We start from the raw sequence: 26949 nt of genomic DNA on the forward strand, positions 1-26949 counted from the left end.
CTTTAAACATCTCATTTGCACAGAACACTGACCGCTGCCACACAAAATCCAAGTGTCCCACAGTGTGTTATTGTTTGTGAGCATATAGGTTTATGGCCCACAGGAGCAGCTTTACAAATACACTCAGGTATTCAGTGTTAATTAACAGTGACTATGGAATAATACTGGAATATAAAACTGTAAGAGTAATTGCTACATGTATATTTGTGTCTTTAAAAGTTAAATTTTTGTACTTATGTTATTGACCGTAGGTAGAAAGATTTAACAGCTAACAAATATCAGGTGTGATTAGAAATTTAACCATCAAAAACCTAAACAGTCACCAGTGACCAAAAACATCGACTGATCTAAAATATTAAATAACCCTTGAACCACTAAATCCTATCAATACATGTAAATAATTCAGGTTAAATGCAGTTTCTCAGCTTTTCATGGTCATCAGATATAACCCATTTGGACGTTCAGAGGCTCCGTAGTGAACATGGAAACACCATCATCTTCTATAACATTGATTCACCAGTAAAACCCATGGAGTTGGATCAAAGACAGTGGATGGAGACACTTGTTTTTATGTTCAGTTTGTGAAATATTTGGCTGAGAAACTCACTTTTTCTTCAGTTTTCTGTTTTTATATAATAACCTTTCTACATAATCAGCAAACTGAATATAGCAAAATATCTTATTTTCACTGAAAAATGCAAAGGATATTATTATAATAAATGATGTTAAGTCACTAGAAAATGTTACATTTGGAAGTCACCACAAAAATAGCTCTAGGTTTTTAAGGATTAAAGACTAAATATGCAAATATTCCAGCCTTTTATGTGACTTGAGTTTCTCTCATATTGAATACTGTATAACTTCCTGGTCACTTGCTGCTGGCACATCACTCAAATCCATAGAATCACTTTTTAAAAAAGCCATAAAAATATTTGATAAAAAAAACATTTAATTTTCACCACTGCATTGTTTTAGATAAATATAAATGTCTTAATTTTAATAATTTTGTGAATTTTAAAAATGCTTGCCTGATATATAAAGTCTTGCATGGACTTCCCCTCCTCCCTTGACAGATTTTATCAAATCCCGCTCTGTCAGTGGGATGGTCACCAGGGCCACAGCTCGAGGAGACTGTGAGGTGCCACGCAGGCGCACTACTTTTGGACAAACTGCCCTTTCAGTCACTGGAACTAAATATTGGAACAGTTTACCGCTCAACATAAGAGACTCACAATCATATGCCTCCTTCAAATAACAATTTAAACATTGGATGAAGGAAAACCAAGCCTGTGACCATCAGTAGATCATCCTCACTGTGTTGTTCTGTGTGTTTTTAGGATGTTTTGCATTTCTGTCTACTGTCTTTTTATGATGTCTTATAATATTTTGCCTTTTTGTCAGCTGTCTTTCTTGTCACTTGCCTGGGGACTACAGATGGAAATTAGCACTGCCGCTACAGTCTGGCATATTTACAGCTGCAACTGTTATAGATGTTCATTAATATGCACTGTCCCTATTAAATAAATAAAATAAAATAAAAAATAAAACTTCAGGTTTGGGTATATCATGTAAAAATACATTCTACTTGTCTTACTATTTTTCAATGTCCGCTGTTTAGTTTCACACTGCTATCATCCCGGTTTAACCTTTTAAGACCTAGAACTGTATTTGTGGTGACTTCCAAATTACATTTTCTCTACATTTAACCTTCTGAAGGGATTTATCACCAATTAATAAAATATCATCCTCTACATTTTGCATGTTTAATGCTAATTCATTATATTTATTCAACTGATCATGTAGATGTTTATAAAAGTTCTGTGTAAATTCAAAGCCAGGGTTCATACACATTTTTAAGGTCATATTCAAGAACTTTTAAGGGTCATTTTAAATTTTTTTCAGCATCTCACTGGGGTAAAATACATATCTACATATAATAATAATAATATACATATACTCATGATCATTTTTTCACTCTTTATCACAATGATGTACATTGTATTATGCTATAAACATCTAAAATTATGTTTCATAACAGCAAAAAGTTTAGAAATTAAAAGACAACACAAAGTTTTATCCACACTCACACCAAGCCAAATATTAAAATATAAATATACCTGGAGTCGACCTGAGAACACCCACTAATTTTCTTTTTGACATAAAGTTTAATTTTTCAAAATGTATCACCTCTCTGTAAGTAGCTTTGGCTTGGCATCTAACCTGGTAGAGTTAATATAAAAAATAAGTATACAAATAAATAAATAAATCACATCACAGAGTTAGAATTAAAGTAAAATTCAAGCACTTTCCAGTCCCTGAAAACAAAACAAAACACTGAAATTCATGCATTTTCAAGGATTTCAAGCACCAGTATGGACCCTGCACAGGTCATTATATCCAAACAGCAACATATATCATTAACTTAATATAAAAACAAGCATCTACAACTACTGTCATTTATCAAAATACACAGGCTTTACTGTTGAATCCACATTCACTGTAGAGCCTCTGAACATCCAAAAAAGGCACAACTGATTCTGCTGAAAAGCTGAGAAAATACATTTTTATGTGAATTATTTAAATGTATTGATAGTGTAAGAGGTTCAAAGGTTGTTATACATTTTAGATCAGTATATGCTTTTGGTCTTTCAGGGTTAATATACCAATCATTATAAGAAAAGGACAAATTAAAACACTTTGTGGTTGTGTATGTTCATAATCTGTGCATGGATTTACTCTGCTTTTATCTCCTTCATATCCATAGTGATAAATCAGCTACTAGAGAAGCAAAACACAAACCATTACTGAAGTAAATTAAACAAAGAAAGTGTAGATAATGGTTCAAAAGTGCATTTATTTAATTTGTTCTTTAGGCACTTCAGTTAACATCATTGGTCACACAGTTAAGAAACAAAAGCATCGCAGTACTGCTGCAGCTGAAGAATTACTGTATGTGTCAAATTTACTGCCCAGCAGAAATTTTTAATTGTCATAATAATTAATAGAGCAGTTTCTAGAAAGGCTTTGGCAATTGTGAAAATGTCTGTTTCTGTTTTTATGAGGTTTTTTTTTTTGTAATAAAGAAAGTAAGTAATTTTAAAGTAGTGAATAAATATAATTCTTGCTGAAATTAGGAAAATTTAAAGGTTATATATGTTTGGGAAATTATCAGAAATTATATTTTACATTTTAAAGAAAGAAAATACTGTCGCGATCAGAGATGCTCACAAATTGTTTCATTAGCTAAGACAATATCAGACAATTAAATGGGTAAAATATTTCACGTAAAGGCGACATATGAGGAATATAAAAACATGCAAAGAGACAACATCAAGATGAGACTAACACAAAGCAGCTTTGGCAACATTTCAGGTGTTTTTAAGAGAAGGAGTAGAAAATTGCTTCATTTTAACAGCCCAAGGCATTGTCAGTATAATGAATCCTTTCAAACATGCAGTAAGCTTTAAATGCTTTTTTTTTTTAAAAATGCTTTTAGAAAATGACATAAACTTAAAAAAAAAAACCAAACAGTTCAAGGAGTGGACACAAAATGACTCACTTTCAGACAAATCTTATTTCAAGTTAAAGTTAGCCTGAAGAAAAGCATCATTCCTCCACTTTCTGGTGTTCTCTTTGGCTGTCTCAAAATGCTCCAAATGCAACATCAGAGGCACTGCACTACTCATGTCGACTCATTTTACCAGATGTCTCATTTCATTTCAAAGTCATAATTTGATCTGGCTGATCGTTTTGGCAAAGGTACCGGGAAAAACATAATCCTCATTTAACACATTTAATGGCTTTCACAAAATAAATGTATCTGTTAAAGTAGTCTTTACACACATGTTGAGAGTTCTCCCAGCTCCATACATGCGTGCTAGTGCTTTTTCTCGAGGTAATTTGAGGGAACCCATCCTTTCTTTGGTGTGCCATTGTCCAGAACCTTGCAGTACCACCACCCGTTGGGGTTCTTTTCAAGAACCTCCAGGTTTGTCCCCTCAGGGAAGCCCATGGTCTCCTCATCACCATGGTAATCTGCAATTGAGACGTACATCTCTCTGAGATTGTTGTGGATGATATGTGGCTTGGGCTTCACTGTGGAGACAGGGAGTGTGTTCTTCTGGGAGCTGTGGCCGAGAGACTCAGAGCTACCGGTGCCGGATCTGTACCTGCTGGGAAGTGTTATGTTATTTGGGGCCAGGCTACGGGGCACGGTGCCAAATGAGGCGTTGCGTCGCACTGTGGGGCTGGCGCGAGGGTGGTCTGTTGAATTTAGGGACTCATTTCTTCTCAGAGAGCCAACAGGGCTGGGACCATCCACGATGGGGGCTGATATGAAGACAGACTGAGGTCGAACAACCTGCTGCTGTTTGGTGCTATTCTGCTTTCGTGATCCACCAAACAAGCCCAAAGGTTTAGATAGGCCACCAGGGGGTTTGGAAGGGATGGGTGGGGTGACCTTTTTCAGGTTTTGATTGATGTTGTTCAATGCCTGCACCCTTTGCTCATTTTTCTCCAGGCTGTTGGATTTGCTGAGGCTTCCAGGTTTGGTTGGGGTACCATCTGATTCTGATCCTGCCACGTCATCTTGATGCCTGATGGGCTCCAGGTAGTAGGTTGGGGCCCAACCCTCTGTATCACCCCAGCGAATATACCACCACCCACTCTCCTGCCTCTCCAGTACCTCCACCTCTACTCCGGCGGGGAAGCTGAGCTCAGTCTCTTGGACTTTCTCATAGGGGTCTGTAGTGCGATAAAGGGTGCAGCCTTCCAGGTCCGAGTCTCCCCGGCTGCCTTTGGAATAGATGGAGGAGAGGTCAGATGTGCTTTGAGAAGAGAATGAGTCCTCAGAGGAGATGACCGATGCCGTCTCAGAGTCTTCGCCTTTGGAGGTTTTGGTGCCATTCTTCAGCTGCCCTGTTGGCCGCAGCTGTCTTCTCAACGTACTGATGTCCATCTTTTCTGCACTGGGGGTCTTGGCAAGCTGCGGTTTAGGCCTCACTACAGGTTTTAGTTTTGAAGAGGACTTGGTGGATGAAGATGCCTTGTTCTCCTCCTGGTCCTTCTTAAGTCTGGACTGCTCTGGGGTAGACTCCATGGAGGCAGATTTTGGGCTGGATACTTCCTCTACTTTAGTTGAAAATGAGCTTCCATTCAAGTCAATCTTGAGTTTGCTCCCTGCAGGTCTCCATCCCCCAGATAAAGGGCTTAAGTTAGCAGTCTTGCCAGTTTCTGACAAAACACTTGTCTTGGAAGAATTTGAGTCCCTGCTGCACTGCCTCTCTGGGGTCTCCCTAAAGGGCCGGAAGCCATCATTCTCATAGATACACTCCTCCTCTGGCTCCCCCTCTGCCTCGTGGCCATCTTCAAATGACTCACCCATCTTGAAGGAGGCGCTGTGCAGAGATGAAGCCGGGGAGGGCTTAGAGGACAGATGGGATCCCCTCTCAGAACATGTGTCCTCATTCTTTGCATCCACTAAGGAACCTTCTCCCCTTAGGAACTCAAACTCAGATTCCAAATCCAGATCACCAATGGCAGGTACATCATACTCTGGTTCTTCATACACAGGCCTTCCAGGAGACACAGGGGACTCTGGGGCTTCGGACCCAGGACTGCTGGGAGGTGCAGTCTCCACGGAGTCTTGTTTTTTGACTGGTGGGGCTGGGGGTGGAACCTTTGGGCGACATAGAGTGCTTGTTCTGCGATTCAGGTTGGGCTTTTTACGTTTGTCAATATAGGAACAGGGAGCCCAACCTTCCTTCTCTCCTATCTGGACATACCACCAGCCTCCAGAATTCTTTTCAATGACCTAAAACACAAATTAAGAAAAATCAATTTGACCATTACAGAAAGGCATTTTACACATTTTGCATACGCAGTGTTGTGAGAAATGAAAACACAAGTTAAATATTTTAAGCTGCATAAGAAAACATACCTCCGCTTTCTGTCCTCCATTGAAACTGATGCCATCTGATATACAGGACTGAAATTCTGCAATAGTGTAATACTCTGCTTCAACTGTAGGGGGCTCTGGTGGGGAGGGCAACTGAAACCCCTAGACACAAACGAGATTAACATTATTGGATACAGACTGCAGGAAAAACAGGAAAAAGCTATGATGTAACTCCTTTCACTTCTTAAAAACTGATTGTCCATTGTGAAAATGCAACATCAAACTCTCACAACAAAAGTAAAGTTACAATCATTGCCCTCCCAAGGGATGTAATTGTTTCAGCGTGCTTAGATGCATCCTTTCATGCTCCATGCTCTTTAAGCATCCACATAGAAAACCAAATAAAGGAATAAATTACATTTGCATGAATAAAATAAAACACTCCTACCAGTGTGGCATCTCGTCTTGGGGGAGGTTTTTGCCTGAGAACTGGAGAACCTGTGAAGCAGCACAAAATGTTAATATTTTAACATCTATGTCCCTTCAATACCTTCAAGCCTTTCAATGTCGTCTTGTTCCACACTGACATTACATATTCTATATAATCTTGCTCTTTTCTTTCATGATGCTAGATGTGAAACATTCCCCACCAAAGACTATTTTAATGACTGTACCACATCTCATCAAATACTGTGTCAGTTTAGAAGCCCTTCCTCAGACATGTAGTATGTGGTATCTTTGGAAACTTTGAGGTCTCTATCTATCTACTGTTTTGAACACAGAGAGAGCAATTTATTACTGATTCTGCTCTGGCTTGTAATTTAGCAGTCATTAGTGTATGGTCCCTTACGAACAAAGATGAAGACAACTACATCAGCACGACTAACCAATTTCCACTCGATGAGGAGCAATGCGGGCTATGGCTGGTGAGGCAGGTTCTGCTTTGCTTTTCCCATCCTGCTGGCTGTTACCCGGGCTGCTTTCGGGACACGGGATCGGCATACTGATCTCCTTCCTGGCCACCTGGGGGCTCTCAGGGACCCCTTCACTTTGTACATCCTTCTCACTCAGGGCTTTCTTGTTGAGAAGATTACTGATCTCCATGATGTTGCCGATGATCTCCACCGGGCCTGTCACGGTCTTCTTCCGTGGAGTGAAATCATCTTTTACTTTCTTTAGATAAGAGGCTGGAGCCCATCCTTCTTTATCTTGGTACCTGTGAAGTGGTACAGGTTGTTATTGAAGTAGTCAAATCATACCCATTTCTTTGTCATGGAGCTTGAGTGAGTCCTACCTGATAAACCACCAGCCCTCTAGGTTCTTCTGAATCACCTCTACAATGACTCCTTTCTCAAAAGCAATTTCATCCTTGCCCTCGCCGGTATAGGACTGCACTGTTATGTACTTCTCTTCTGCCGAAAGCAGAGCAGAAAATGACAACACATTTCAGATATACAGGGCCATTTCTGTGGCCAAAATAATCACTGTATTGCATGTGTACTAAAAAGAACAGAAAGACGGGCATATTCTAAAAATCATCTAAATAGACTGCATGTATAGTATTTAATTCATCACATTCAAGAATAAATAATGAAAGATTCAGTTTTGACGTATTTGCACCAAATTTACAGCCTATAACTGGGCAGACGTGTATCTTTTGTTTTATACAGACTTGAGTTATTTGGTTTCTGGCTGTGCACCGGCCAGATGTAGTAGTAAATTTGCAATGTGTGTGTGTGTTAAAAAGCCTCCTTGGCACACACTGTTGCATCAGATTCGTCCATAAATTTTTTATGAATCTAAAGGTACTTTATAATGCAGTGAATAAATGTAAGGCAAACTAAGTTCCTGTAATTAAATATCAATTTAATATTGTAGTAGTTGTGTCAGTGAAGTTAAACATATGATGACACTCTGCAGACTTGAGTGCAGTGTTATTGTTGCTTGTTATGTTGTCAGCTCGAGCAACTCATTATGACAGGACTAACAGTGTCCTTGGACTCGGAACAGCTAGCATCCCTTAACTCAGCATATAATAGAGAGCATGCTGATTTATGCATTCCCAAGAGGCCAAGGGGCAGAGCAAAGACACCATTTCCTGTCATTACAGCCATTCCTGTCTAAACAGAGACAGCTCAGGGAGAAGAGGTGTGTTCAAAAGAAAGACGAGCAGAAGGAGAGGCGCCTTTCCCTCCCTGTTAGTACACAGAAATCAACATTTTGGTCAGACATTATTCCATTTTCCTATTCTCCACCCTTTCCAAAGTTGTGTAGGAGCTAAATGTGTGTGGGATAGTAAATCCCTTTAACAGCAAAACTACAGCCTGCACCATGGGTACAGAATATTTCTGTATGCTTTATTTTCCTTTTGCCTGTTTCTTCCGGCCTCTTTGTGTTACGGCTGGTAGAACGCTTTCCTCTGACCAACCTCTTTCAAACAATATCCAGCAGTGCAGTGAAGGGAAACTCTGAATCAGATGTTATGTTAACCACAACATGCATCGCCTGCATCAGTGTTATAAATTATTTTTGTGGAGTCAGCAAAACATCAGTCGTTTTTTTTTTTAACACAAGGCAGCATTTCAGTCCTAGGGTGGAAACAACTCTCTCTCTCTACTCCAGAGAGCAGCATTAGGTTTTCTAGGAACCGCTGCCAAGCACAAAGTTTGGGCTGAACTCAATAGCCTATCCTCACTCCACTGTCAGCAATCCAACTGCATCTTCTGTGACAAGAAAAACCCTTGGCCTTGGTGAGAACATGTGCAAGATAAAATGATTGCAATTATCTTGCTATCTAAGTGATAGATTAACAAGACTCTTTGTTTATCCCTGAGTACTAGTGGAAATGTGCACCATGGCAGGAAAAATGTCTGTTGCTACACACACACACACACACACACACACACACACACACACACACATACGCGCTTCATTTGCTCATAAAAAGCAAAATATGGGTTTAAAATGCAGCATAAGGCATTCCAAAGTCTATAACGCAAGTACTTTTAGATTAGTGGGTGATGATTTTTTTCTGTAAAGTTTCTGAGAAGATTGGTTTTGGCACACAGTGTGTAATTATAACAAAATGTGAACATTGAGCAGTTTTGTAACATAATTTGAGCTTAGCATCAATAATTGCTGTATATAAAGTTGTAGATTTCACCTTTGCTTTCCAGGCGTATTTTATATTAACACCATTTAGTGGTTAGTTGTTGTGGATTGTGGCTCATGATGAAGGCATTTGTTGGAAAATACCATGGGATGCAAGACTGAACAAATGCACACGTGGGAAGGGACACAATTAGCCATGTGATAAAAGACAATAATAACAAGAATACAGACAGGGTGAGTAGAATAACAACACAGGGTGGGAGAGTGAGAGGGAGGTGATTCAGCATCTGTCTCAGTTCACCTCGGCTCTGCTGCCTGCTGATGACACCACCCAAAGTCCATCTCCGGTCCAGCCTCTTCAGATGGGCCTTATGTCGCTTAGTAACTGACACACATGGTGGCCAGACGATAGTACACAAACAAACATGGGAGACATGAAGAGCAAGCACAAATATTACACAAACACACAACACACAGGACATGAATCCAACCACAGGGTCGCCATTATTAGCTACGCAGAAGACATAAAAACTAGACCACAAAGCAAAACATGGTGGGCAGTTAGAGTGGATGGATGCATGGATGGGTGGATGAATGAGTGAGTGAAGGTTACAGAGGAAGTGTTAAACCAAAACGTCGTCTCTGTGGCTTTTAATTAGGACGCCGTTAGCGTGGTTTCCCCATCCTCTTGTGTTTAAGCATCTGGGCTGCACATTGCATCTGCAGGCATGCCATCCAATTAATAGAGCAGCTGAGAGCGCCGCTCGGCAAGGGGAGTCTATAATTTCTCACGCCTTTTGTGGCTACAACACTGGAGATGGGAATGACTTGTTAACTTAAAAAAATGTTGCATACAATAACGCAGTTTAAATTGTTCTCCGTGAGAAATTGCTAAATAAGAAGCTATGAAACCGAAGCAAAACATCTGCTCTTGTAATAAATAAAACCCAAACATAGGAGTCTGTGCTTATACTGCTATATGTAGAGGTTCACAATCTGTACGTCTCTTTTTCAGCTTTCTGACAGAAGTATCATCCAGATCCTGCTAAGTAGAAATATGACTTTTTTTTTGACAATGTAATGGCACAGACTGCTGAAGACCACAGCACTGACAAAAAGATGCTTTATGAGTTTCATGCCATTCCCATGACTGGCTAGACACATAAACACTAATTACACTGACAGATTGTCCTTCCCAAAATCCCCTGGCAGCAAACTCCTGCTATCTCTGAACCAGCAGATAGGAGTGTTGGGTGTAGTTTGCATTACAGTATGCATGTGCACTAGTGTGTGGTCATACATTTGTTTGCATTCTGAATTCCTCTGTTGATAAGTATGAATTTAGTAAGAGTAAAAGGATGACAAAAATTGCATGTCAGCATATTGTGAAACACTAACACAGTTTAGACGTCAGCGTTTTCTCTCAAAATCGTGAAGTCATAAGATATACAACACCAAGGGGCTTCTGGGTCCCATTGTTACAGAGTATACAAGTGGTACAGCAAAAGATGTTCTGGCTAGAGTACTGGAAAATCATGATGTTTGTTTGGAAGTGTAATACGCAACTTAATTATTTCCGTACTTCCAGTTTGTTGGGCTTTCTCTAACACAATGCAGCATAAATCAAAAGTGTAACTGCTGCACTACCTGACAAAACTTCATTAAATTGTTACATTTTGACATTAATTGAGCCCTATTTAGAAATTAAAATGTCTTATACATTATGTTAAAAATGTGTGAGGTATATGTTGGCTTGAGTATTTCTCTGACTTGATAACCATGTCTGACAGGGAGATCAGAATGATTGCGTGATCTGACAAGGTCTTTGGCTTCGACTATTGACATGATATTCTGGCAGAGCGAGCCTTTTATAGGTATGTTTCCTATCAGGATTTTGGATCTGGAGTTGACTTCAGTAAGATCATGAAATTTAACATCAACACCCCACCGTACTGTAACTTATCAGCAATGCACAATCCCATGAATTGGCATAATTCATGTTAGAGCTTGCTTTAATTTTAGGATAACCATTAAAAAATGATGACTCATGAAAAATCTTCATGTTTTATTCCCTGCTGCTGATGGAAACACATGCCTCATTCATGAGCTCACTGAACAGTGGTCATATCTCATCATGTTGCCTTACATCTCACCCGTACAGTGAATTACTATACAGAACATCATTTCAGTGCACCTCAACACACGGCTGTGGTCTGGTGCTCCTCCTCGCTGTTTACCCAGGTCTGAATCTGTACTCTGTTCAAGTGTGCTTATGATGGCAGGCAGACAGAGAGAGTTGTTCACAGCAGCCAGGCGTCTACCGTTAGCGTAGGCCGGCGGCAGTGAAGCAGGTCTTTGGGGTGAATTTGTTCCATTTTGTCACAGATCAAAGACTGGGGATTGGGGGCAGAGGTGGTATCTGTGTGTGTGGGTCTGAGACAGAGTGTGTTTGCATGTGTGTGGGTGGGCAGAGGCTGCACAGTGAGTCTGGAAGGACTTACCTTCCCCGGATTTAGAGGCACCCAGCTCCAAATCATCCCGCGTGCCACTGTGGGAGTTTAGATACGTTGCCGGGACCCAACCCTGCTCTTCTGCGGTGCTGACAAACCACCAACCTGTGGACACAATGAAGAAATCACCAGAAATTCTTTAGCTCTGGCAGAATTAGTTAATTACCTGTAAATTAACAGATTAACAATGTAAATTCATGTAGATGATTGATGAAAGAATATTGGTTAGTTGCAGAAAAAAGATATCTTGCAGTGAATAAAAAGTGAAGTAAAGGAAAACTGCACAATGGCACAAATAATTCACCACATAATAAAAATGGATTAGATTTCTATCGCACTTTTCAAGGCACCCAAAGCACTTTACATTATTGATCCATTATTCATTCGCTCTCACATTCACACTCTGGTGGTGGTAAACTACGCTTGTAGCCATAGCTGCCCTGGGGGAGACTGACAGAAGCTTGGCTGCCAATTCATGCCAAACGGCCCCTCCGACCACCACTGAACATTCATACGCATTCATACACCAGTGTGAGTGACACTGGAGGCAAGGTGAAGTGTCTTGCCCAAGGACACAATGGCAAATGACTAGGACAGAGCTGGATTTCGAACTGCCAACCCTTCAGTTTTTGGATGATCCACTCTACCTCCTGAGCCACGGCCGCCCACCATGATGAGTTTTTTTAGATGAGTTTTTAATAATACTCACTGTCAAAATGTATACATTGAACATGTCAGTAACTGAAAAGGCTGATGTACCCATCCTGTACTGCACGGTTTATATCCAGTGTTTGTGTCTTTTTGTAACTAAGCCTGATTTAATTAAATATGTCCTAACACATGAACACGAGGAAAAAATCACCTTAATTGCGCTGACATAGAATCTATGACTATAGCCAGAGCCGAGGACCTAAGAGGGAGCTCAGGCTGACTGGAGCTGGGTTAGTGAGGGGCTCTTGTTAAACCTGCACTTCATCAGGATCACTGGTGGACATTGTTCTAGTAATGTACCATCACTGGCCAAAATATTCATTTGCAGTGTCACAGCTGATTTGAATTGGTTCCTCTGGGTATGACGACATTGCTCCAACATCTACGACAAAGGCCACACATGGAAAGGAAGCGGTACATAAAGTCGTGTTTCATTTTAAACATCTGAACCAAATCATGTGACTTAACAGTGATCCACTGTGTTAGGTTAGTACTGTCCTTTCACACTCTACTCACAAAAACCGCTGCACATTTGTAAGGCTATGTCAGAGCTCTGCAGGAGACATAAGTGGCAAAGTTGGCATGAAAACTGTCCTGTATGAGGTATGCCACACATACCTTATTTGTTGTGGTAACGGTAATACAATATGGCCGACAGCTGTCTGGACAACCCATAAAGGGGATATGACTGTTCCATCACACTTTCACAGCTGGCCCAAACCTCCACTGGACATTTTTAGAAATTATTTAGGGTCCTCTAGGTATGAAAAATGTTGTGTAATGTGAAGGAACAGAAATGTATTATACTGTACACAGCAAAGAAATGTAATGGACATGGAATGAAGAAAAATGAAAGAACAGCCAGTACCGACACTGTTAGCATGTGCTGCACTTAGAAAATTGGCATTTAATACCTCAGTAGTTCATAATGTGTTATGATTGTTTTGGGAAGAACAACGCCAGAAACCCACTTTTCTCATTGTAGATGGCGTTTATCACTCCATTATATTAAATGTGCAATGGAAGAAAATTACCCTCAAAGCCATAGACACTGTGGATAATTGGCCTTCAAGTTGTTTCACACCTGTTGGATTTTAGCATTTCATCTCAAACAAACTTGACAGGAGCTGCCTCTACTAACAATAATAATTTGTTGAGGTTACACCCAAATAGCATTCAGTTATTTAATTGAAAACGTCCTTAAAATCTAACATCACTTCTCTATGTCAGGTGCTGTCATAGCTACTGCAATAAAAGCTAATAATTATTGCCTGATCCAAGATGCTGATGTCTCGTTCCCTGGCTAAATGCTTATCTGTCCACTAAATTCAATTGCAGTTGAGATATCCTGCTGACACACTAAATCCATAACATACACAGTGATTTTTTTTCCCAGGGCTTTTTGTAAACTTCACATGCAATCTCTGTGTTTCATGTGAAGAATGATGTGTTGAATTAATGAATTTGCTTAGCTACAGAATAAAAAAAACATAATCAGCTGTGCAGTGGAGTTATTCTGTGTGGGGCTAGGTTGAGTCCAGATTTAAGAATGCCTTTGCTGTTAGTGTCTGGCGCTCAGTACCACACTGGCTGGGGCTCAAGGACGTAACAAGCCATGTAATGTGCTCAGCCTTTGCACCAAAGCTGTGGCTTAAACAAAACCCTATGTCTATAAATCAGCTGCAAGCTATGAAAAACAAAATGGTGTCTCCATCACTCAAGAGGCAAAACATAGATTTTTTTTTAATGTTGCCAGTACAAATCTATGCACAGATCAGTGTTCTAATAGTGGTATTAGAAAAAGAGGTATCAGCAGACACTTGGAATAAGCAGCTACGAAACTCAGTTGGATCATAGAGCATTAAAAATATTTGATATATCATGCTCAGTGACAAGGAATATCAATGGAATTAATGAGAATATTGTGGGAAAAAAAATGCAACTTGGCAAGGCCTTTGTCAAAGCAATAAAAAAAATCCCTGGACATGAAAACTGCCATTTTCACACAGGCATGCCAGCTTGAAGAAAATGTCATCTTTCACCTCAACAAACTGACACATACAGAAATATAAGCAAATATGAGAATCAGGTGCAGGAATGTATTTTAATTTAGAGCACTTGGCTGAAAGTCTGAATACAGATATACTGTGCAAAGACTGTCACTTTAAAGAGGCTGAATAAATATATGCTGGTTTTCATTTCTAGAGGTGCCTTGCTTGTGTTTTTCTCCCATATGGCAGGTGCTTAGGCTGAGTTCACTGAACCTCAAAAGAGGCAATAAAAATACTTTAAAAATGTACACCCATTACGCAAGTGCTGATTTCCGGACTCTTGCAGGTTTATATCACATAGGTTGTAATTAAATGCAAAAAAAATGGAAGAACTCTCCTAAAAGAGGGACCTGTTGTATGTCTTTCTTCGCAAACATTTGCTCAAAATACAACTATAACTTTGCAGCTTACAATAAAAAAGCTGCATGGTAAGTGTACTGTATATGGACACCAAAGAAACCTGACCCTCGAGCAAACATTTTTCACATGAGATCATTCACTTAGAACTTAACCTAAGGGCAGAAGATATAAAATTAAACTACTTAAAGTTATTAGATTAATAGTAAATATTGTACATTTTGATGGGAATACGTCTACTGAGAATACATACATCCATAAAGGCTGGGAGGGGAGTCTCTAAACTTTTGGGTAATGCTATCACAGTCATATTTGACAGGGTTATCGGTTACAAATTTTTTACAATGACACAGACCTTAACCGGTTGTTCCAGAAGAAACAGCTGTTTTCTCAATCTCCTGTTGCCAAGAGAAGAGGTTTGCAGAATTACATAATGCCTAACTTTTCAATGAATCATTTTGGACCAGGCTATGCAGTTTCTGTAAGCTGCTAGCCTTAATTGGACTACATCACTGAAAAACCCAGAGATGTTCAACATTGTACCCTTGGGTTTCTGTAGAGCCACAACTACTTGTATGTAATACCACAAAAAACAAAATGAGTCATGTAAGTAATAGGTAATAACATCAAAAGTACTGCATCTGACACAGGTGATTGTAAATGTGTGTGCTGCAAGGTAAATACCAGATAATGGAAATTAGATTAAATAAAATGTGCCCTTTTGTCTTGGTTTCTGGATTGCAGGGATTATGAGCACAGATGTGAGGAGAATAAATGACACTAATGGACACCTTAAGTCTGGAAAGACCTGGTCTTAACTGTGTCTGCTTTTATGCACATGTATCTGTGCATGTCTGTTTGTCATATATCAACTGTCTTGATGTAGACCTAAAAAGCTTCACCAGTATCTACATCTGTATCTATATCACAAACTGCCCCTTCCACATGTTTCTCTACCATTGTCTCCACGTAAGGAAAAGCTCAAAATCCTGGAGACCACAAAAGGAAAAAACATTATAGAGCCAAATGCTGTCTGGCAATATACTTTGCAAATACATTTCAATAATATGATCGAAGCTCCTCTGGTTAACATATTGGTAAATCAAAAAGCTTTTAAAAAGAATTGCACAGTTTACTTTTAATAACTTTTTGGGGGGTCAAGTTAGACAATAGCTTTATCCACAGCAGGGATCACATGTGACATCATTACATCACAGAATCACGACCACAAAATCAGCCTCAAATGAAATGTCACAGTCGGAGAGAGAGTGAAGGAGACAATGCTTATTTATCCGTGGTATAGCCTGCTGTGAGATGCCAAACACTGGTCTTTTACGCCCATGATTTAATTAATTTTGATTACTGGACAGGGAATGAGTATGTCATTTGCACAGCATAGAGAGTCTGAATTCAGATTAGACTAGCAATGCACACACATAAAAAAACAGTTGAGTAAAAAATGGAAATACAGCTGTAAAGAACTGCAGCCACTGCATCACTGCCAGGCAAAATAAATTGCTTTTATATCATATCAATATTTCTGAAAGCAAGGAAATTTCTGGTTCACCCTTCTAATGGCGCGGTCCCTATTTGCATAGATCAGGACTCCAGACATACAGTACAATGACAAAGGAAGAGGACAAAGGCAGCATTTCTGAGCCGTACTCATTTCTCATACCGTACCTGCCATCTGGAAACTCTATCAGCTTTAAGACCCATTCCTTATTTTTACTGTAATCAACAACAGCCTCTCAGCTGCAACAAGAAGCTGGATTTTGGCCATTCTGTGTTTTTCCTAAGTTGACTGGATAACTTATAAAACAAAACTGCAATATGTGCGTACTATCAATCACGTCTGGTACCTAAGCAATGACATACATAACACAGCATGACAGTGCAATGAATTACTGTCTTTACTTTATGCCATACATACTCCTGCAAATTTATCACTGAGACAAATCGGCTTAAAAGTAAAATGTACTGAAACATCAACATTCTTCTGTGCTTTAATGCAACACTTCAATCCTCTGAAAAGAATTCAACGGATATAGCATGAATATTAGAAACACAGATTCAGCAGCTTTTTTTTCTCAACCTGAAATGATGAGGAATGCAGTGGCTCAGCAGTCCTGCAGATATCCGACACCACTGTTGAGAAGTGCAGGAGAAAACCCCATTCATTTCCAGCTTCTGTATTTATTAACAGTATATCCAGTATCAAAGCACAAGGGGGAAGGTATCCAGCCCAGTGCACACACTTTCAGTTTTCATAAAACACTGGGTTTCAATTACCTGGGTGGCTCTGGTAGGAGGAGGGAGGTTGAAAACAGCACAAAACGACTTTGAAAAGCTGATGTTGACCTAAGGAACAACCTTCTCTCACTCCCAGTCCCTGAAAGGATCCCCTCATGGACTAAACTCAGCTGTAGCCCACTACCTGTGCACTCTTTAGACTCCACTGATTTGGAAACACAGCAGCCCTTGAGAGCTCGAAAGCCCACCACTTAAAATGCTGGTTTTACTCAATGGTCAATTCTTTTGACTTTTGGCTCCAGACAATCAGCCCACAGACCACTTTCTGTGGGGTAATACTACTATTATTTGCGCTCTTAAATGCTGTTCTTGACACTTTTGTTTATATGCTGAACCTTTTCCACCAACTCAAGACACAAGAGCACATTTCTGAATCTAAAAACACAGCATAAGGTCATCGGTACTTCCTATGGTAAGCTGAAGAATGTGAAGGGTGGGGATTACTATGAGTGGATAATGTGTCTTCCATGTGCTCCTGCAAACCTCCAGTTAAAAAAGGCATTTAACACTTGGCAATTTACTCTATCATGTCTTTGGTGGTTCATTGACAAGAGTTATAGTGTTTCTTTGCTTTATACACGGAAACATGTTCTTGCTGAAGCTGCACATACCGATTTGGGAAAGTTTTTGCAAGACTTTATTATAAGTCTCCTGTAGAAACACTGCTGCTGTGATTACTTGAAAATTCAACTCTAAAATACTATTCTGGACAAATCTACACAACAGTTGTAGTTTTCCACAACAAAGCTTTTGGTGTTATTACCTAGGCACAGTGGAAAGATATTCTAATAAGATGCAGTCTATGCAGGATTGTTGGAAGGACATGGAAAGGTGAAATAAATAGATTAAGAGCTTCCAGGAGCTACACAACTTATTACCACTATTAAAGTTATATCTCTGCATTATATATAAAAACCTTGTTTAAGGGATGGTACATTCTGGAGGTCGAAATTTTGTTCTATTTAAAAAGTATTAACATATGTCACACTGCAAGTGTGTGTTGTGGACTATGCGGATTTTTCAAAGGCTTCCTCTGACTGAGCTCCAAGGTTAAAGACAGAGACTGGAGACATTATTGTATAGCTACATTTTTTCCATGTGAAGGCACACTAGACATGTACATGTACATCTGTCATGCCACACTGAGGCCCATTCCTTTTTTTATTTGCAAGGATTTCCCTGCAGTGGTCTCAACTGAACATTACCTGTGGGACACCTCTGTAACCTCCCAGCCTTTTGTAAAGTTTAGCAGACTTATACAGTATAAGTCTGAACTAATGAGTATAAGTTATACTCATTACTTCATCATGGTTTGCAAAGGGCATTTTAGGCAGAAAAGTTTTCTGTGTCTTTCTCTGAAATTGTACATACTCCACCCTGCTTAAGTAAGCTGGGTGGAGGAGTATGGATACGATATATACAGGGTGGTGCCCAGGCTCTTTGGGGAGCAATAAGGACTGAGTTCACCTCTTCAACACAGACACCTGGAGATCATCTGTCAAACTGTTTTCCAAAGAGGGTAATCTAGAATAAATAACATTTCAATCCGGAGCGGTTTATAACGAGAGATTTTGTAGAGAGGAACAATGTGCACATCTCTGCCCTTGAGGTGTGGGCAAGCAGGCTACAATAAATACAACATTTCCAGAAGCGAGTGCAAATTATTTTTTCCTTTCCTACATACTGTTCAATTAAAGGCCAAAGTTTAAACCATTGAAGACAGGGCATTTGAACTGACCAACAAGTCTGCTAGCTTTGGTTAACATCTCTCCAATATAGTGTAAACTGAAGAGGCATCCTGGAGGATCCATTAAGCCATTATAATGAACCAACCTCTCTGAACCAGTAACTTTGGCAGGAAATGGCTTTTTCCATTTTCTCTTTGGGTTTCTCCCTGCACTGCTCTCTCCTCCTGAGCCAGCATCCCCCCTGGCAAATTCTCATAAAATAGACAAATAAAATAGCTGCAATCATGCAGCGAGAGTGAGGACAGAATTAATCATTTCAAAACAAATGTTAATTAAAGATCTCCTTCATGATTTTAGACAGCAAAGCACTGGTTTTCTAACATTTTCATACTGGTTCTATAAGTTAATGCTATATGAATCCCTTTAAATGACAATGTGTGTGTCTCTGGAGTTTTAGACAATTGGGGACATCTTCAAACAACTTTTGTCTACTTCAAACAAAACATAAAAACTGTCAATGGAGGCAGAAAAGCAAAGCAAATTATGATACTGTACCAGCTGAAACAAAGGCAACGACATAAACTGTCAAAAAAGAAAAAAAAAAGTCAACCCAGTGCAACGGAAAATACTGCCTTGGCTTGGGACAGCGAGTAGGAAAAGTGGGGAAAGCTGAGCTTGCTTATAGGTCTGACCTAGATTCACTGCCCTGTCGAAGGCATATATTATCTAATCCAAGGTAAGGAAAACTCGATAACTGCGCTGGGCAACAGGCATAGCCATGGTCTATGGTACAGTAGCTCTAACAGCAGGACTTCAACTGTTGATAGACTACGGTGCATAACAAAAATAACACAGGCCTGTGGTTTTTCACTTCTAGATATGTCACTATTACACTCTCACACCTTTACATAACAAATGAAATACAAGACAAGTCAGACACATATATAGTTAGGGTGGATTTTTATGCTGGATTTATGGCATTATGACAGCATAAGGAGATTTTCCACTGAGTGCATCCAAAAACTCTGCAGGGAACACATGCTGGTTTTAAAGGATATATATATATGTGTATCACTACTGTAGTTCAAAACTCTATAAAAATCCATACAATGATTTTGTCATTACAAATGTAATGGATACCTTTTAGTACCTGAGGCACAGCATAGTCATTTCTCAGCTGCAATTCACAGATTAATCTGTCAGAAACCATTAAAAGGTTGTACTTAACCTGCAAAGGAATGGATGCAAAATCAAATGAGCTCTGAAATCTTCTTTGCACACACCTGGTCTTGTTAGGATTGGCAAAGGGATCTGGAGTGAAGTCACCCAGCCAAATGGAGCAGATTTAGCCTACTTCCATAGCAGGAGGTGTTGAGATTTAGTTAAATGCTTGCTGTGCTGCTGGAAACAATCTCCATAGCAAGATGTAGAGGTGCCGTGTTTACTTCAGATCTTTGTGAAAGTGTCCGTCAGTGTATAATAAACCTGTCAAAAGGCCTAAAGATGTGTTTTAAGAAACCCTTGTTAACTGCACTCTACTGTTTAGCTTTCTAGAAGCTCATGACAAATCCAACTAAATCAGAGACAAATGATTGGAATGACATCTACCTGCATCTGGGAAGAAAATGAAAGAAAAGCAATAACAACACAGAAACTAAACTAATAACCCCAATACCTGGAAATCGTAAATCTGTAAGACCCTTGAAGTGCATGAGTTTCACATTCTGCATGGATCATCACAACGCTAAGATCAACTACCATTACTGTGTAAAGCAAAGGGGCCTCTACTCAAAAGCACTTCTAGTTCATTTATGTGCTGGAGGAAAGGTCTCATATAAGGCCCCCTGATAAAAGGACTTCAAGGTGTTGGAATATCCGCCTCCCTGTGGCTCCCCATTGGGTTGAAATCCTACTGGAGCAGGGAGTGAAAACAAATACGTGAACCCAAAGGCAGGACACATAACACTTCAAAGCAGTCCTGCTCTACTGACGCTCTTCCTTAAGGCCAGTGTGCCGTGGGTTTTCACTCACACCCATCATGAAACCCAAGTCCAACTGCCCTCCTGATCACTGTTTCCCCTTCCATCTCTCTTTTTCTGAACACATGAGGCCCATTACTGTTTTACTGTTTCAGCACACCGTTAAAGCTGAACGTCCGACCCTGTTCCTGGGCCTATTCCTGTCTGGTCACTGTGGTGTTTCATACGACAAATGAAGGAAATAACTCAGTCGGGTGCTTTTGAATTGCAGCACAAAAAATTTATCAAAAGGATATATTTTAACACTTGTAGATCATGGGTATCTTTGTTGTTTCTTCGACGTTAAAAGTCTCTTTGTGCTCAATTCCATGACCCACAAAAGAGCAAGAACCATAACAAACATGACAGCATGTTACTAGAATATCAGCTCAGGACTTTTGCCTTACATAAGCATTTTGTTGCCTCATTCTACATCAAATATTTAGGTACAATGAATGATACAAACTTTCAAGTATAATCTTGACCTACAACCAGCATTTTCCAGAGGTTAAACAGCTGACTAAGGGCTCTCTGCAGCTGGCATTTGTAAATCCGGCATGTCTTGCTGGCTTTCCATTAAAGTGAGGTGGAATAATTAATACAAGTCTGGAAGACATTCCTCTTGCTAGAGGAAACATTCTGGCCCCCAGCCTAAACCAACAGTGGGAAAAAACAGGGCTGACTGCAGGCCAAAGCGAGCCTCCAGATGGGGCTAAGAAACAGCTAGCAAGCTGTGGACAAAAGAGGTGAGAGGGTTGAAGAAGGAAAAAGAGAACTGTGGAAGAATACTTAAGGAATAGGGACTAAAGAAATTTGGCTTGCATTATGAAAGTCTGTGTCTGTGTTTGGGTGTTAGAAAACAATCAGTATTTCTGTCAGTTCATGTTTTTGTCATGCATTTGTTTTGATTACTCACCACTCTCGCTCTTTTCAATGACGTCAACCACCTCACCCGCTTGAAGACTGATTTCAGCAGGCTCTTGTTTCTCGTAACTGGCCACCACCACATATTGTTCCAGGAGCATGGGATCTGAAGCATCCAGACCTGGAGTTGATGGGAAAAAACATGCTGTCAGCCAGCTGCCAGCCATAGGTCCACGAGAACGACTGTTGGGCACCCGTTGTGCCATAGGCCAATTTGTCAGTAGAGATCAGCCAATCACAAAATTCACAGGGCTCAGTGCATCTTCCTGAGAGTCTAGCCATAGAGCTGCAACCCCGTCCAGCCCAACATCAATGATGAATGGAGATGCTGAGCGCCTAGAAAAAGCACCTCCCTCCAGAAAGTAAAAGATCAAGCGGTCAACTGCAGAAAATCCATTCTGTGTTACTGAAGGAGCCAAATCCTTATTGTCCAACAAAGCTGAGAACACGTCAGAAGAAGCAGGTAGACACATTAACACAGTGGAAATGGGAGCAGTTATCAGAAAGCAGAAAGAGCTGAACAGCAGTGACAGAGAAGTGAGCTAAAGCCAGTTGAGGACAGGACAGTGGAGAGGGAGAAAGAAATGGTTTCCCTTGGAAAATAAACCATCTGCTAAAAAGCCTCCTTCTCCTCAGTTGGGGCTGGAGCTGGAGGAAGAGTAGGGGGTTGTGTACGCCAATCATAAGAGTCGGCACTAGAGGCCTTAAATAGAACCAGATGAAGGGGCTGGAGCTGTGCTCAGAGGGATGGCCCTCTGTCTCCATGAAACACTAGAGCTCTGACTACAGCATGCAGCCCAGCCAATGGAAACCCTCCTTTCTGTATTTCACAAAGTTAACCATATAAGCACCAGCAGTGACTTAGTTTTCTTAGTTTGTGGCTGATCTCATAACTCGACTAATACTTAAAACAGGGCATGGTTCACTTTGATTGAATGAATGCTTTTAATTGTTTACTTTTGTGAGGAAATGCAAAACTAAATTATATTCAAGAAGTTGTTACATTTTCTCCCCAAAATAAGTGAGGCTAGACTCCTGTGAATGTTGCTCAAGCCTCGATCATGACAAATCTTTAAACAAGCACAGCTGAAACTCAAAATGACTAAAGCAGATCTAACAGGCGTCAGCTGGGCTCCAGAAACAACCCCAGCTGACTCAAAGTTCACACATTGACATGGGCTTCTGCTAACCATGGAGCAAAAGCTAAACAATATAGAGGGCTGCTATGGGTACACACACACTTTAGATTAAATCTGTTTACACTAATAAGGCCGCTGGAGATCTGGATGTTTCTTCAAGCTGATAAAACAATCTACTGAAGTTTTATGTTTAAGAAAAAAAAAAGATTTACAAACACCATAAAGGCCACGTGTCTATTTAGCGTATGCTGTTTTTGATAATCATAATTGGCTAGCATCATTAGCGAAGGGAAAAATTACGTTTATGGGCTCTTGACCTACATAATTAACAAATATTTCCAAGAATATTATGTCACCAGTTTAACTAAAATATTTTTCCCTAAATACAGTTTATGGAAAGAGTAACTGTTTTATTCTTAGGATGGAAAATAAGAGCAATCGAGTCCAATAGATTGAAAGTGTAAATCTTAGATAAGGAATGATTGAAACAACTTGGATTTAGCAGCTGTTGCTCTAAAGAGGCGACCTGGCAACAGTATTCCAGACTCAAGATTAACATTTCTGTAAATCGGGATAAAACTTGCAGACAGTGCTCTGGTTCAGCAAGCAGGTTTGAAATGTCACGGAGCTAATAAGTTATGAAGATGAACTCAGCACCATTAGCATCTTAGATTCTAAAACTGCCAAAGGCTCTGACGCTGGATTACTGTGGTCGGCCTGTGGTTTACGAAGCTTCACGTTATTTGTGCAAGATGTTTAGTTAAACCACAATGTTGGGTGCAGAAACACTGGAAAGAACATGTTATTTAAATTCTGAGTTGCCTTTTAGTTCACCAAAGTATAATATGACAGTATAATATGACAGCAATTACTTTAGTTACAGAAAATGGGATATTTCTTTTGACACTATTCTCTAAAAATCTATGGTTAAGTGGTTTGTTTGAACACAGAGATCAATTAAAATTAATCAAGCTCAAAAGAGACATGAGTAAAATATTGTTGTGACATAGCTATTACAGGGTTTTTAGAATATTTCTTTTATTTTCAGTTGCATAATTGCATTATTGAGCACAACTATTTAAAAATAAGCTTTTGTTAATAAATAGTAAGTATTTTCTTTACAAAAGGAACTGCGCTGACTGTCTAAGTATGTACCAGACTACAAGGAACAGAGACTGAGGCTTTGTTATTCAGGTTACACAGGCTTGATTTACAGTTTTATTATTGTGAAGAACCTTTGTTGAGTGCTTTCGAAATGACTTTGACTGGTAATTTCCTCTGCATGTGACAAATCATCTGTATATAAATTAGTATACTATTGATTATGTCTTACAAAATTTTGCCTTGGACTGCAATAACAACCTATCAGGAACCCAATTTCAAGTAAATACCATCAAGTGGTGATTGTTTCATCAGAGAAGAAAACACATACATCAGCAATATAAATTTAAAGACAGATGCTCGTAAAACTGAGGAGGTCACGATCTCATTAAACTATAATCTATGTCAAATGATGTAAATGGAGGTTTCTAAAATACACAAATAACTACTGCTTGGAATGAGCAGTAAATCTGAAACCAAGGTGAGTAAAGACTTTGTCAGCAAAGTCAATAGGCCTGAAAAACAAAAGCTAATATTTCAGCCTCGTTCAGGAAATGAAATGTTTTGCAACAGCAGGAAGACAGAGCCAGAACAAGGAGAACATGTGTGAGAGAAACGGGGTGAGGCAACTTTGGACAGGATGGGTCTAATTTCAAATGCACGTCTATTATGCAGAGGACTGAATGTAAAAAATGTTACATAAATTAGTGCATAAAAACACAAGTTTAAATGAAATGCATCGGACCTGAAAAGTTATTTCCATCAGTCACTCAGTGAAGGTGATTTCACATGGGGTGTGGGGCCTGCTTGTGTGTTTTAGTATGTGAATTATATTATATGTGCATTCACAGTTTGGGTATTTATGAGCTATGAAAAGAAAGTATTTTCTGCTTGGCTCCCATCACATAACCCTATTAGCCACTCTCTCTGTTTATATCTCTCCTCACTCTGCTTTATACATGTGCTTCCTGCTCCCACCCTTGCACTCCCAGACGTCCAAACTCTATCCAACCCCCACCTCACCAACATCAACCCACACACGCACGCACGCACGCACACACACACACACACACACACACACACACGTCATCATCGTCATCCAGACAGGACAACAGTTGGGAACTTTGCAATAATTCATCACCCAGAGGAGTAAACCAGGGAGTCTAATCTCACCATTTATACCAAGGAATTTTCCTGCATGGGAGTTTTTCAGGATCAGACTTTTTGGTTGATAGCATAGTTGGCACTAATCTTTGTATGTTGGTGCCATATTCTGAACCCCAGGGTAACTTTATGAGGACAAAATTGGGTTGAGAGGAGTAAAATTTGGCAAAGAGCAATGCCTTTGTTTGGCTCATCAGCAGCAGATGTGCAGTTGGATTAGAAAGGGACACTGCACTGCTGTTCAATGTAGTGCAGATGCACTCATGTCATTGAATCAGTATGTGGCCCAGAGGGAGAAAGGGCAGACCACAAACAAATAATACAGAAACTTTCTCCTAATCATCTTACGGTAAAACAGGCTGCATAAAGCGGTTTAAAGCATGCAAATAGATTTATTTAATCTGGGGGTGTTCTCAGCATTGTAATATTAAAGTGAACATGCCAGAGAAGTAAAAAGTGAAAAGCTATATACGTATTAAATACAACCACATACACAAAAGAGACTCTAGACTCTAGTATTAGACAAGATATTAGTACTTTCTGATGACACTGTAAGCCCATTACACTGTATATCAATAGTGGACGGAGGATCCAGTGGTTTCTGACCTGTTGTTCTGTTGCTATTTTGAAGTCAGTTGTTTGTGATATGGACATCACTATTGTAGGTATTTTGGGCTACAAGTGACCACATTTGGATAAAAGGGGCAGAACTGAGCTCAGCTAATCCTAAATACTAGTTCACTGACTCAGTACAACAGTAAACTTCATCAAGTACTGCTTAGCAAAGTCATTTTATAGTCTTGTTAGTGGAACTTACTAACTATAATTACAGTAGAATTATGTCAAGAAAAAAAGTGTTTTATAAACTCTGAAAGTCTTAGCAGACAACCAAGCAGTCATACAGACCTGTCACTTAAAGCCTAATACTAGCAAAGACTAAAGCCAATAGACAGCTTTAGCCTGAGATCTTACTAATGGAAGAAAAATCTATAGATAGACCACTAGATGACTTATTAAAATGGATGAGACTGGAATCAGTCAAATTACTGACTTCAGCCCTATTCACTGGGAATGAGTATAACATATAAATTACCCCCCCCCCCTGTGCTGCATATGGCAGATTTATATGGGATACGCAAGGTCTACTTTTTACTCAGATTTACTGACATTATTCCTTTGTTTTGATGTCAGGGCTCACCACTTAGATATAACTGTTGAAAGATAGGAAATATTCCTCTCGATACTCTGCATTATTGTGCATGTCATCCATTTTATCATCCTCTGACATGTCATTTTTCTGCAGGATTTAAGTTTGCTCTTTCAGTGAATATCCATGCTCTTAAAATTGCAACCGAAACACTTTAAAAACCTTCATTTATCATCAACAGCATAGCTTCCTTAGTCCTCGACCAGGGAATATGCTGTATAAATGTTTGACAGAAACACAAAATGTTGCAAACAGCTCCAAATCACAGAGATGTTGATTTTTATTGGACTAATATTATCCCAGGAACTCTACGTTTGCTGAAACAGGGTAGATAATTTGTGGTGGAATTTTTACTTTACAAATTACAACATGGCAGATTAACACAGGACTAGGATCACAAATGACCTCTGCATTTATTACAAATTACCAGAAGTCTACAGATAATACAAATACAGTGTGAACAGGGCTTTAGTATTTTTCAAGAGAAGTTAAATGTAAATCTATGGGCATCGCCTCTAGTGGCCGTCAGTGGTATTACAACTTTAAAATACTTCCACATTGGCTTCATTGCTGAGGTCATGTAAATCTTTAAAAGCATAAATAAGCAAATCCTAAAACATTACTCTAAACATCAGAAAATATATGTATTTGTTGGGACTATTTTTTTAACATATACGTGGCCTTTGTTTAAACTAACTTTAAGTTGCATGTTTTTAGCAAAGAAAAACATATAATGCAGTCCTAGAATGTGACTCACTG

The 26949-nt window shown here is 39.6% G+C and overlaps 1 protein-coding gene across 4 annotated transcripts in view; it reads right to left on the reverse strand.

Moving 5' to 3' along the window:
* Positions 1-2834: 2834 nt before the first annotated feature.
* The window catches only part of LOC115434474 (SH3 and PX domain-containing protein 2A), a 51650-nt gene continuing 27535 nt past the window's right edge, over positions 2835-26949 (reverse strand). For 2 of the 4 annotated variants that reach the window (XM_030156440.1, XM_030156439.1), the window contains 8 exons: positions 21572-21700; positions 11509-11622; positions 9309-9392; positions 7191-7308; positions 6784-7112; positions 6345-6394; positions 5939-6058; positions 2835-5812 (listed from right to left, as the gene is read on the reverse strand). In XM_030156440.1, coding sequence (XP_030012300.1) covers positions 3878-5812; positions 5939-6058; positions 6345-6394; positions 6784-7112; positions 7191-7308; positions 9309-9392; positions 11509-11622; positions 21572-21700 — 2879 coding nt within the window. In that variant the 3' untranslated portion in view covers positions 2835-3877. The remainder of the gene's footprint in view (positions 5813-5938; positions 6059-6344; positions 6395-6783; positions 7113-7190; positions 7309-9308; positions 9393-11508; positions 11623-21571; positions 21701-26949) is intronic. The other 2 variants (XM_030156442.1, XM_030156441.1) reach the window with 1 other exon arrangement.

The sequence above is a fragment of the Sphaeramia orbicularis genome, chromosome 15 (genome assembly GCF_902148855.1).
Source record: "Sphaeramia orbicularis chromosome 15, fSphaOr1.1, whole genome shotgun sequence".
NCBI lineage: Eukaryota > Metazoa > Chordata > Actinopteri > Kurtiformes > Apogonidae > Sphaeramia > Sphaeramia orbicularis.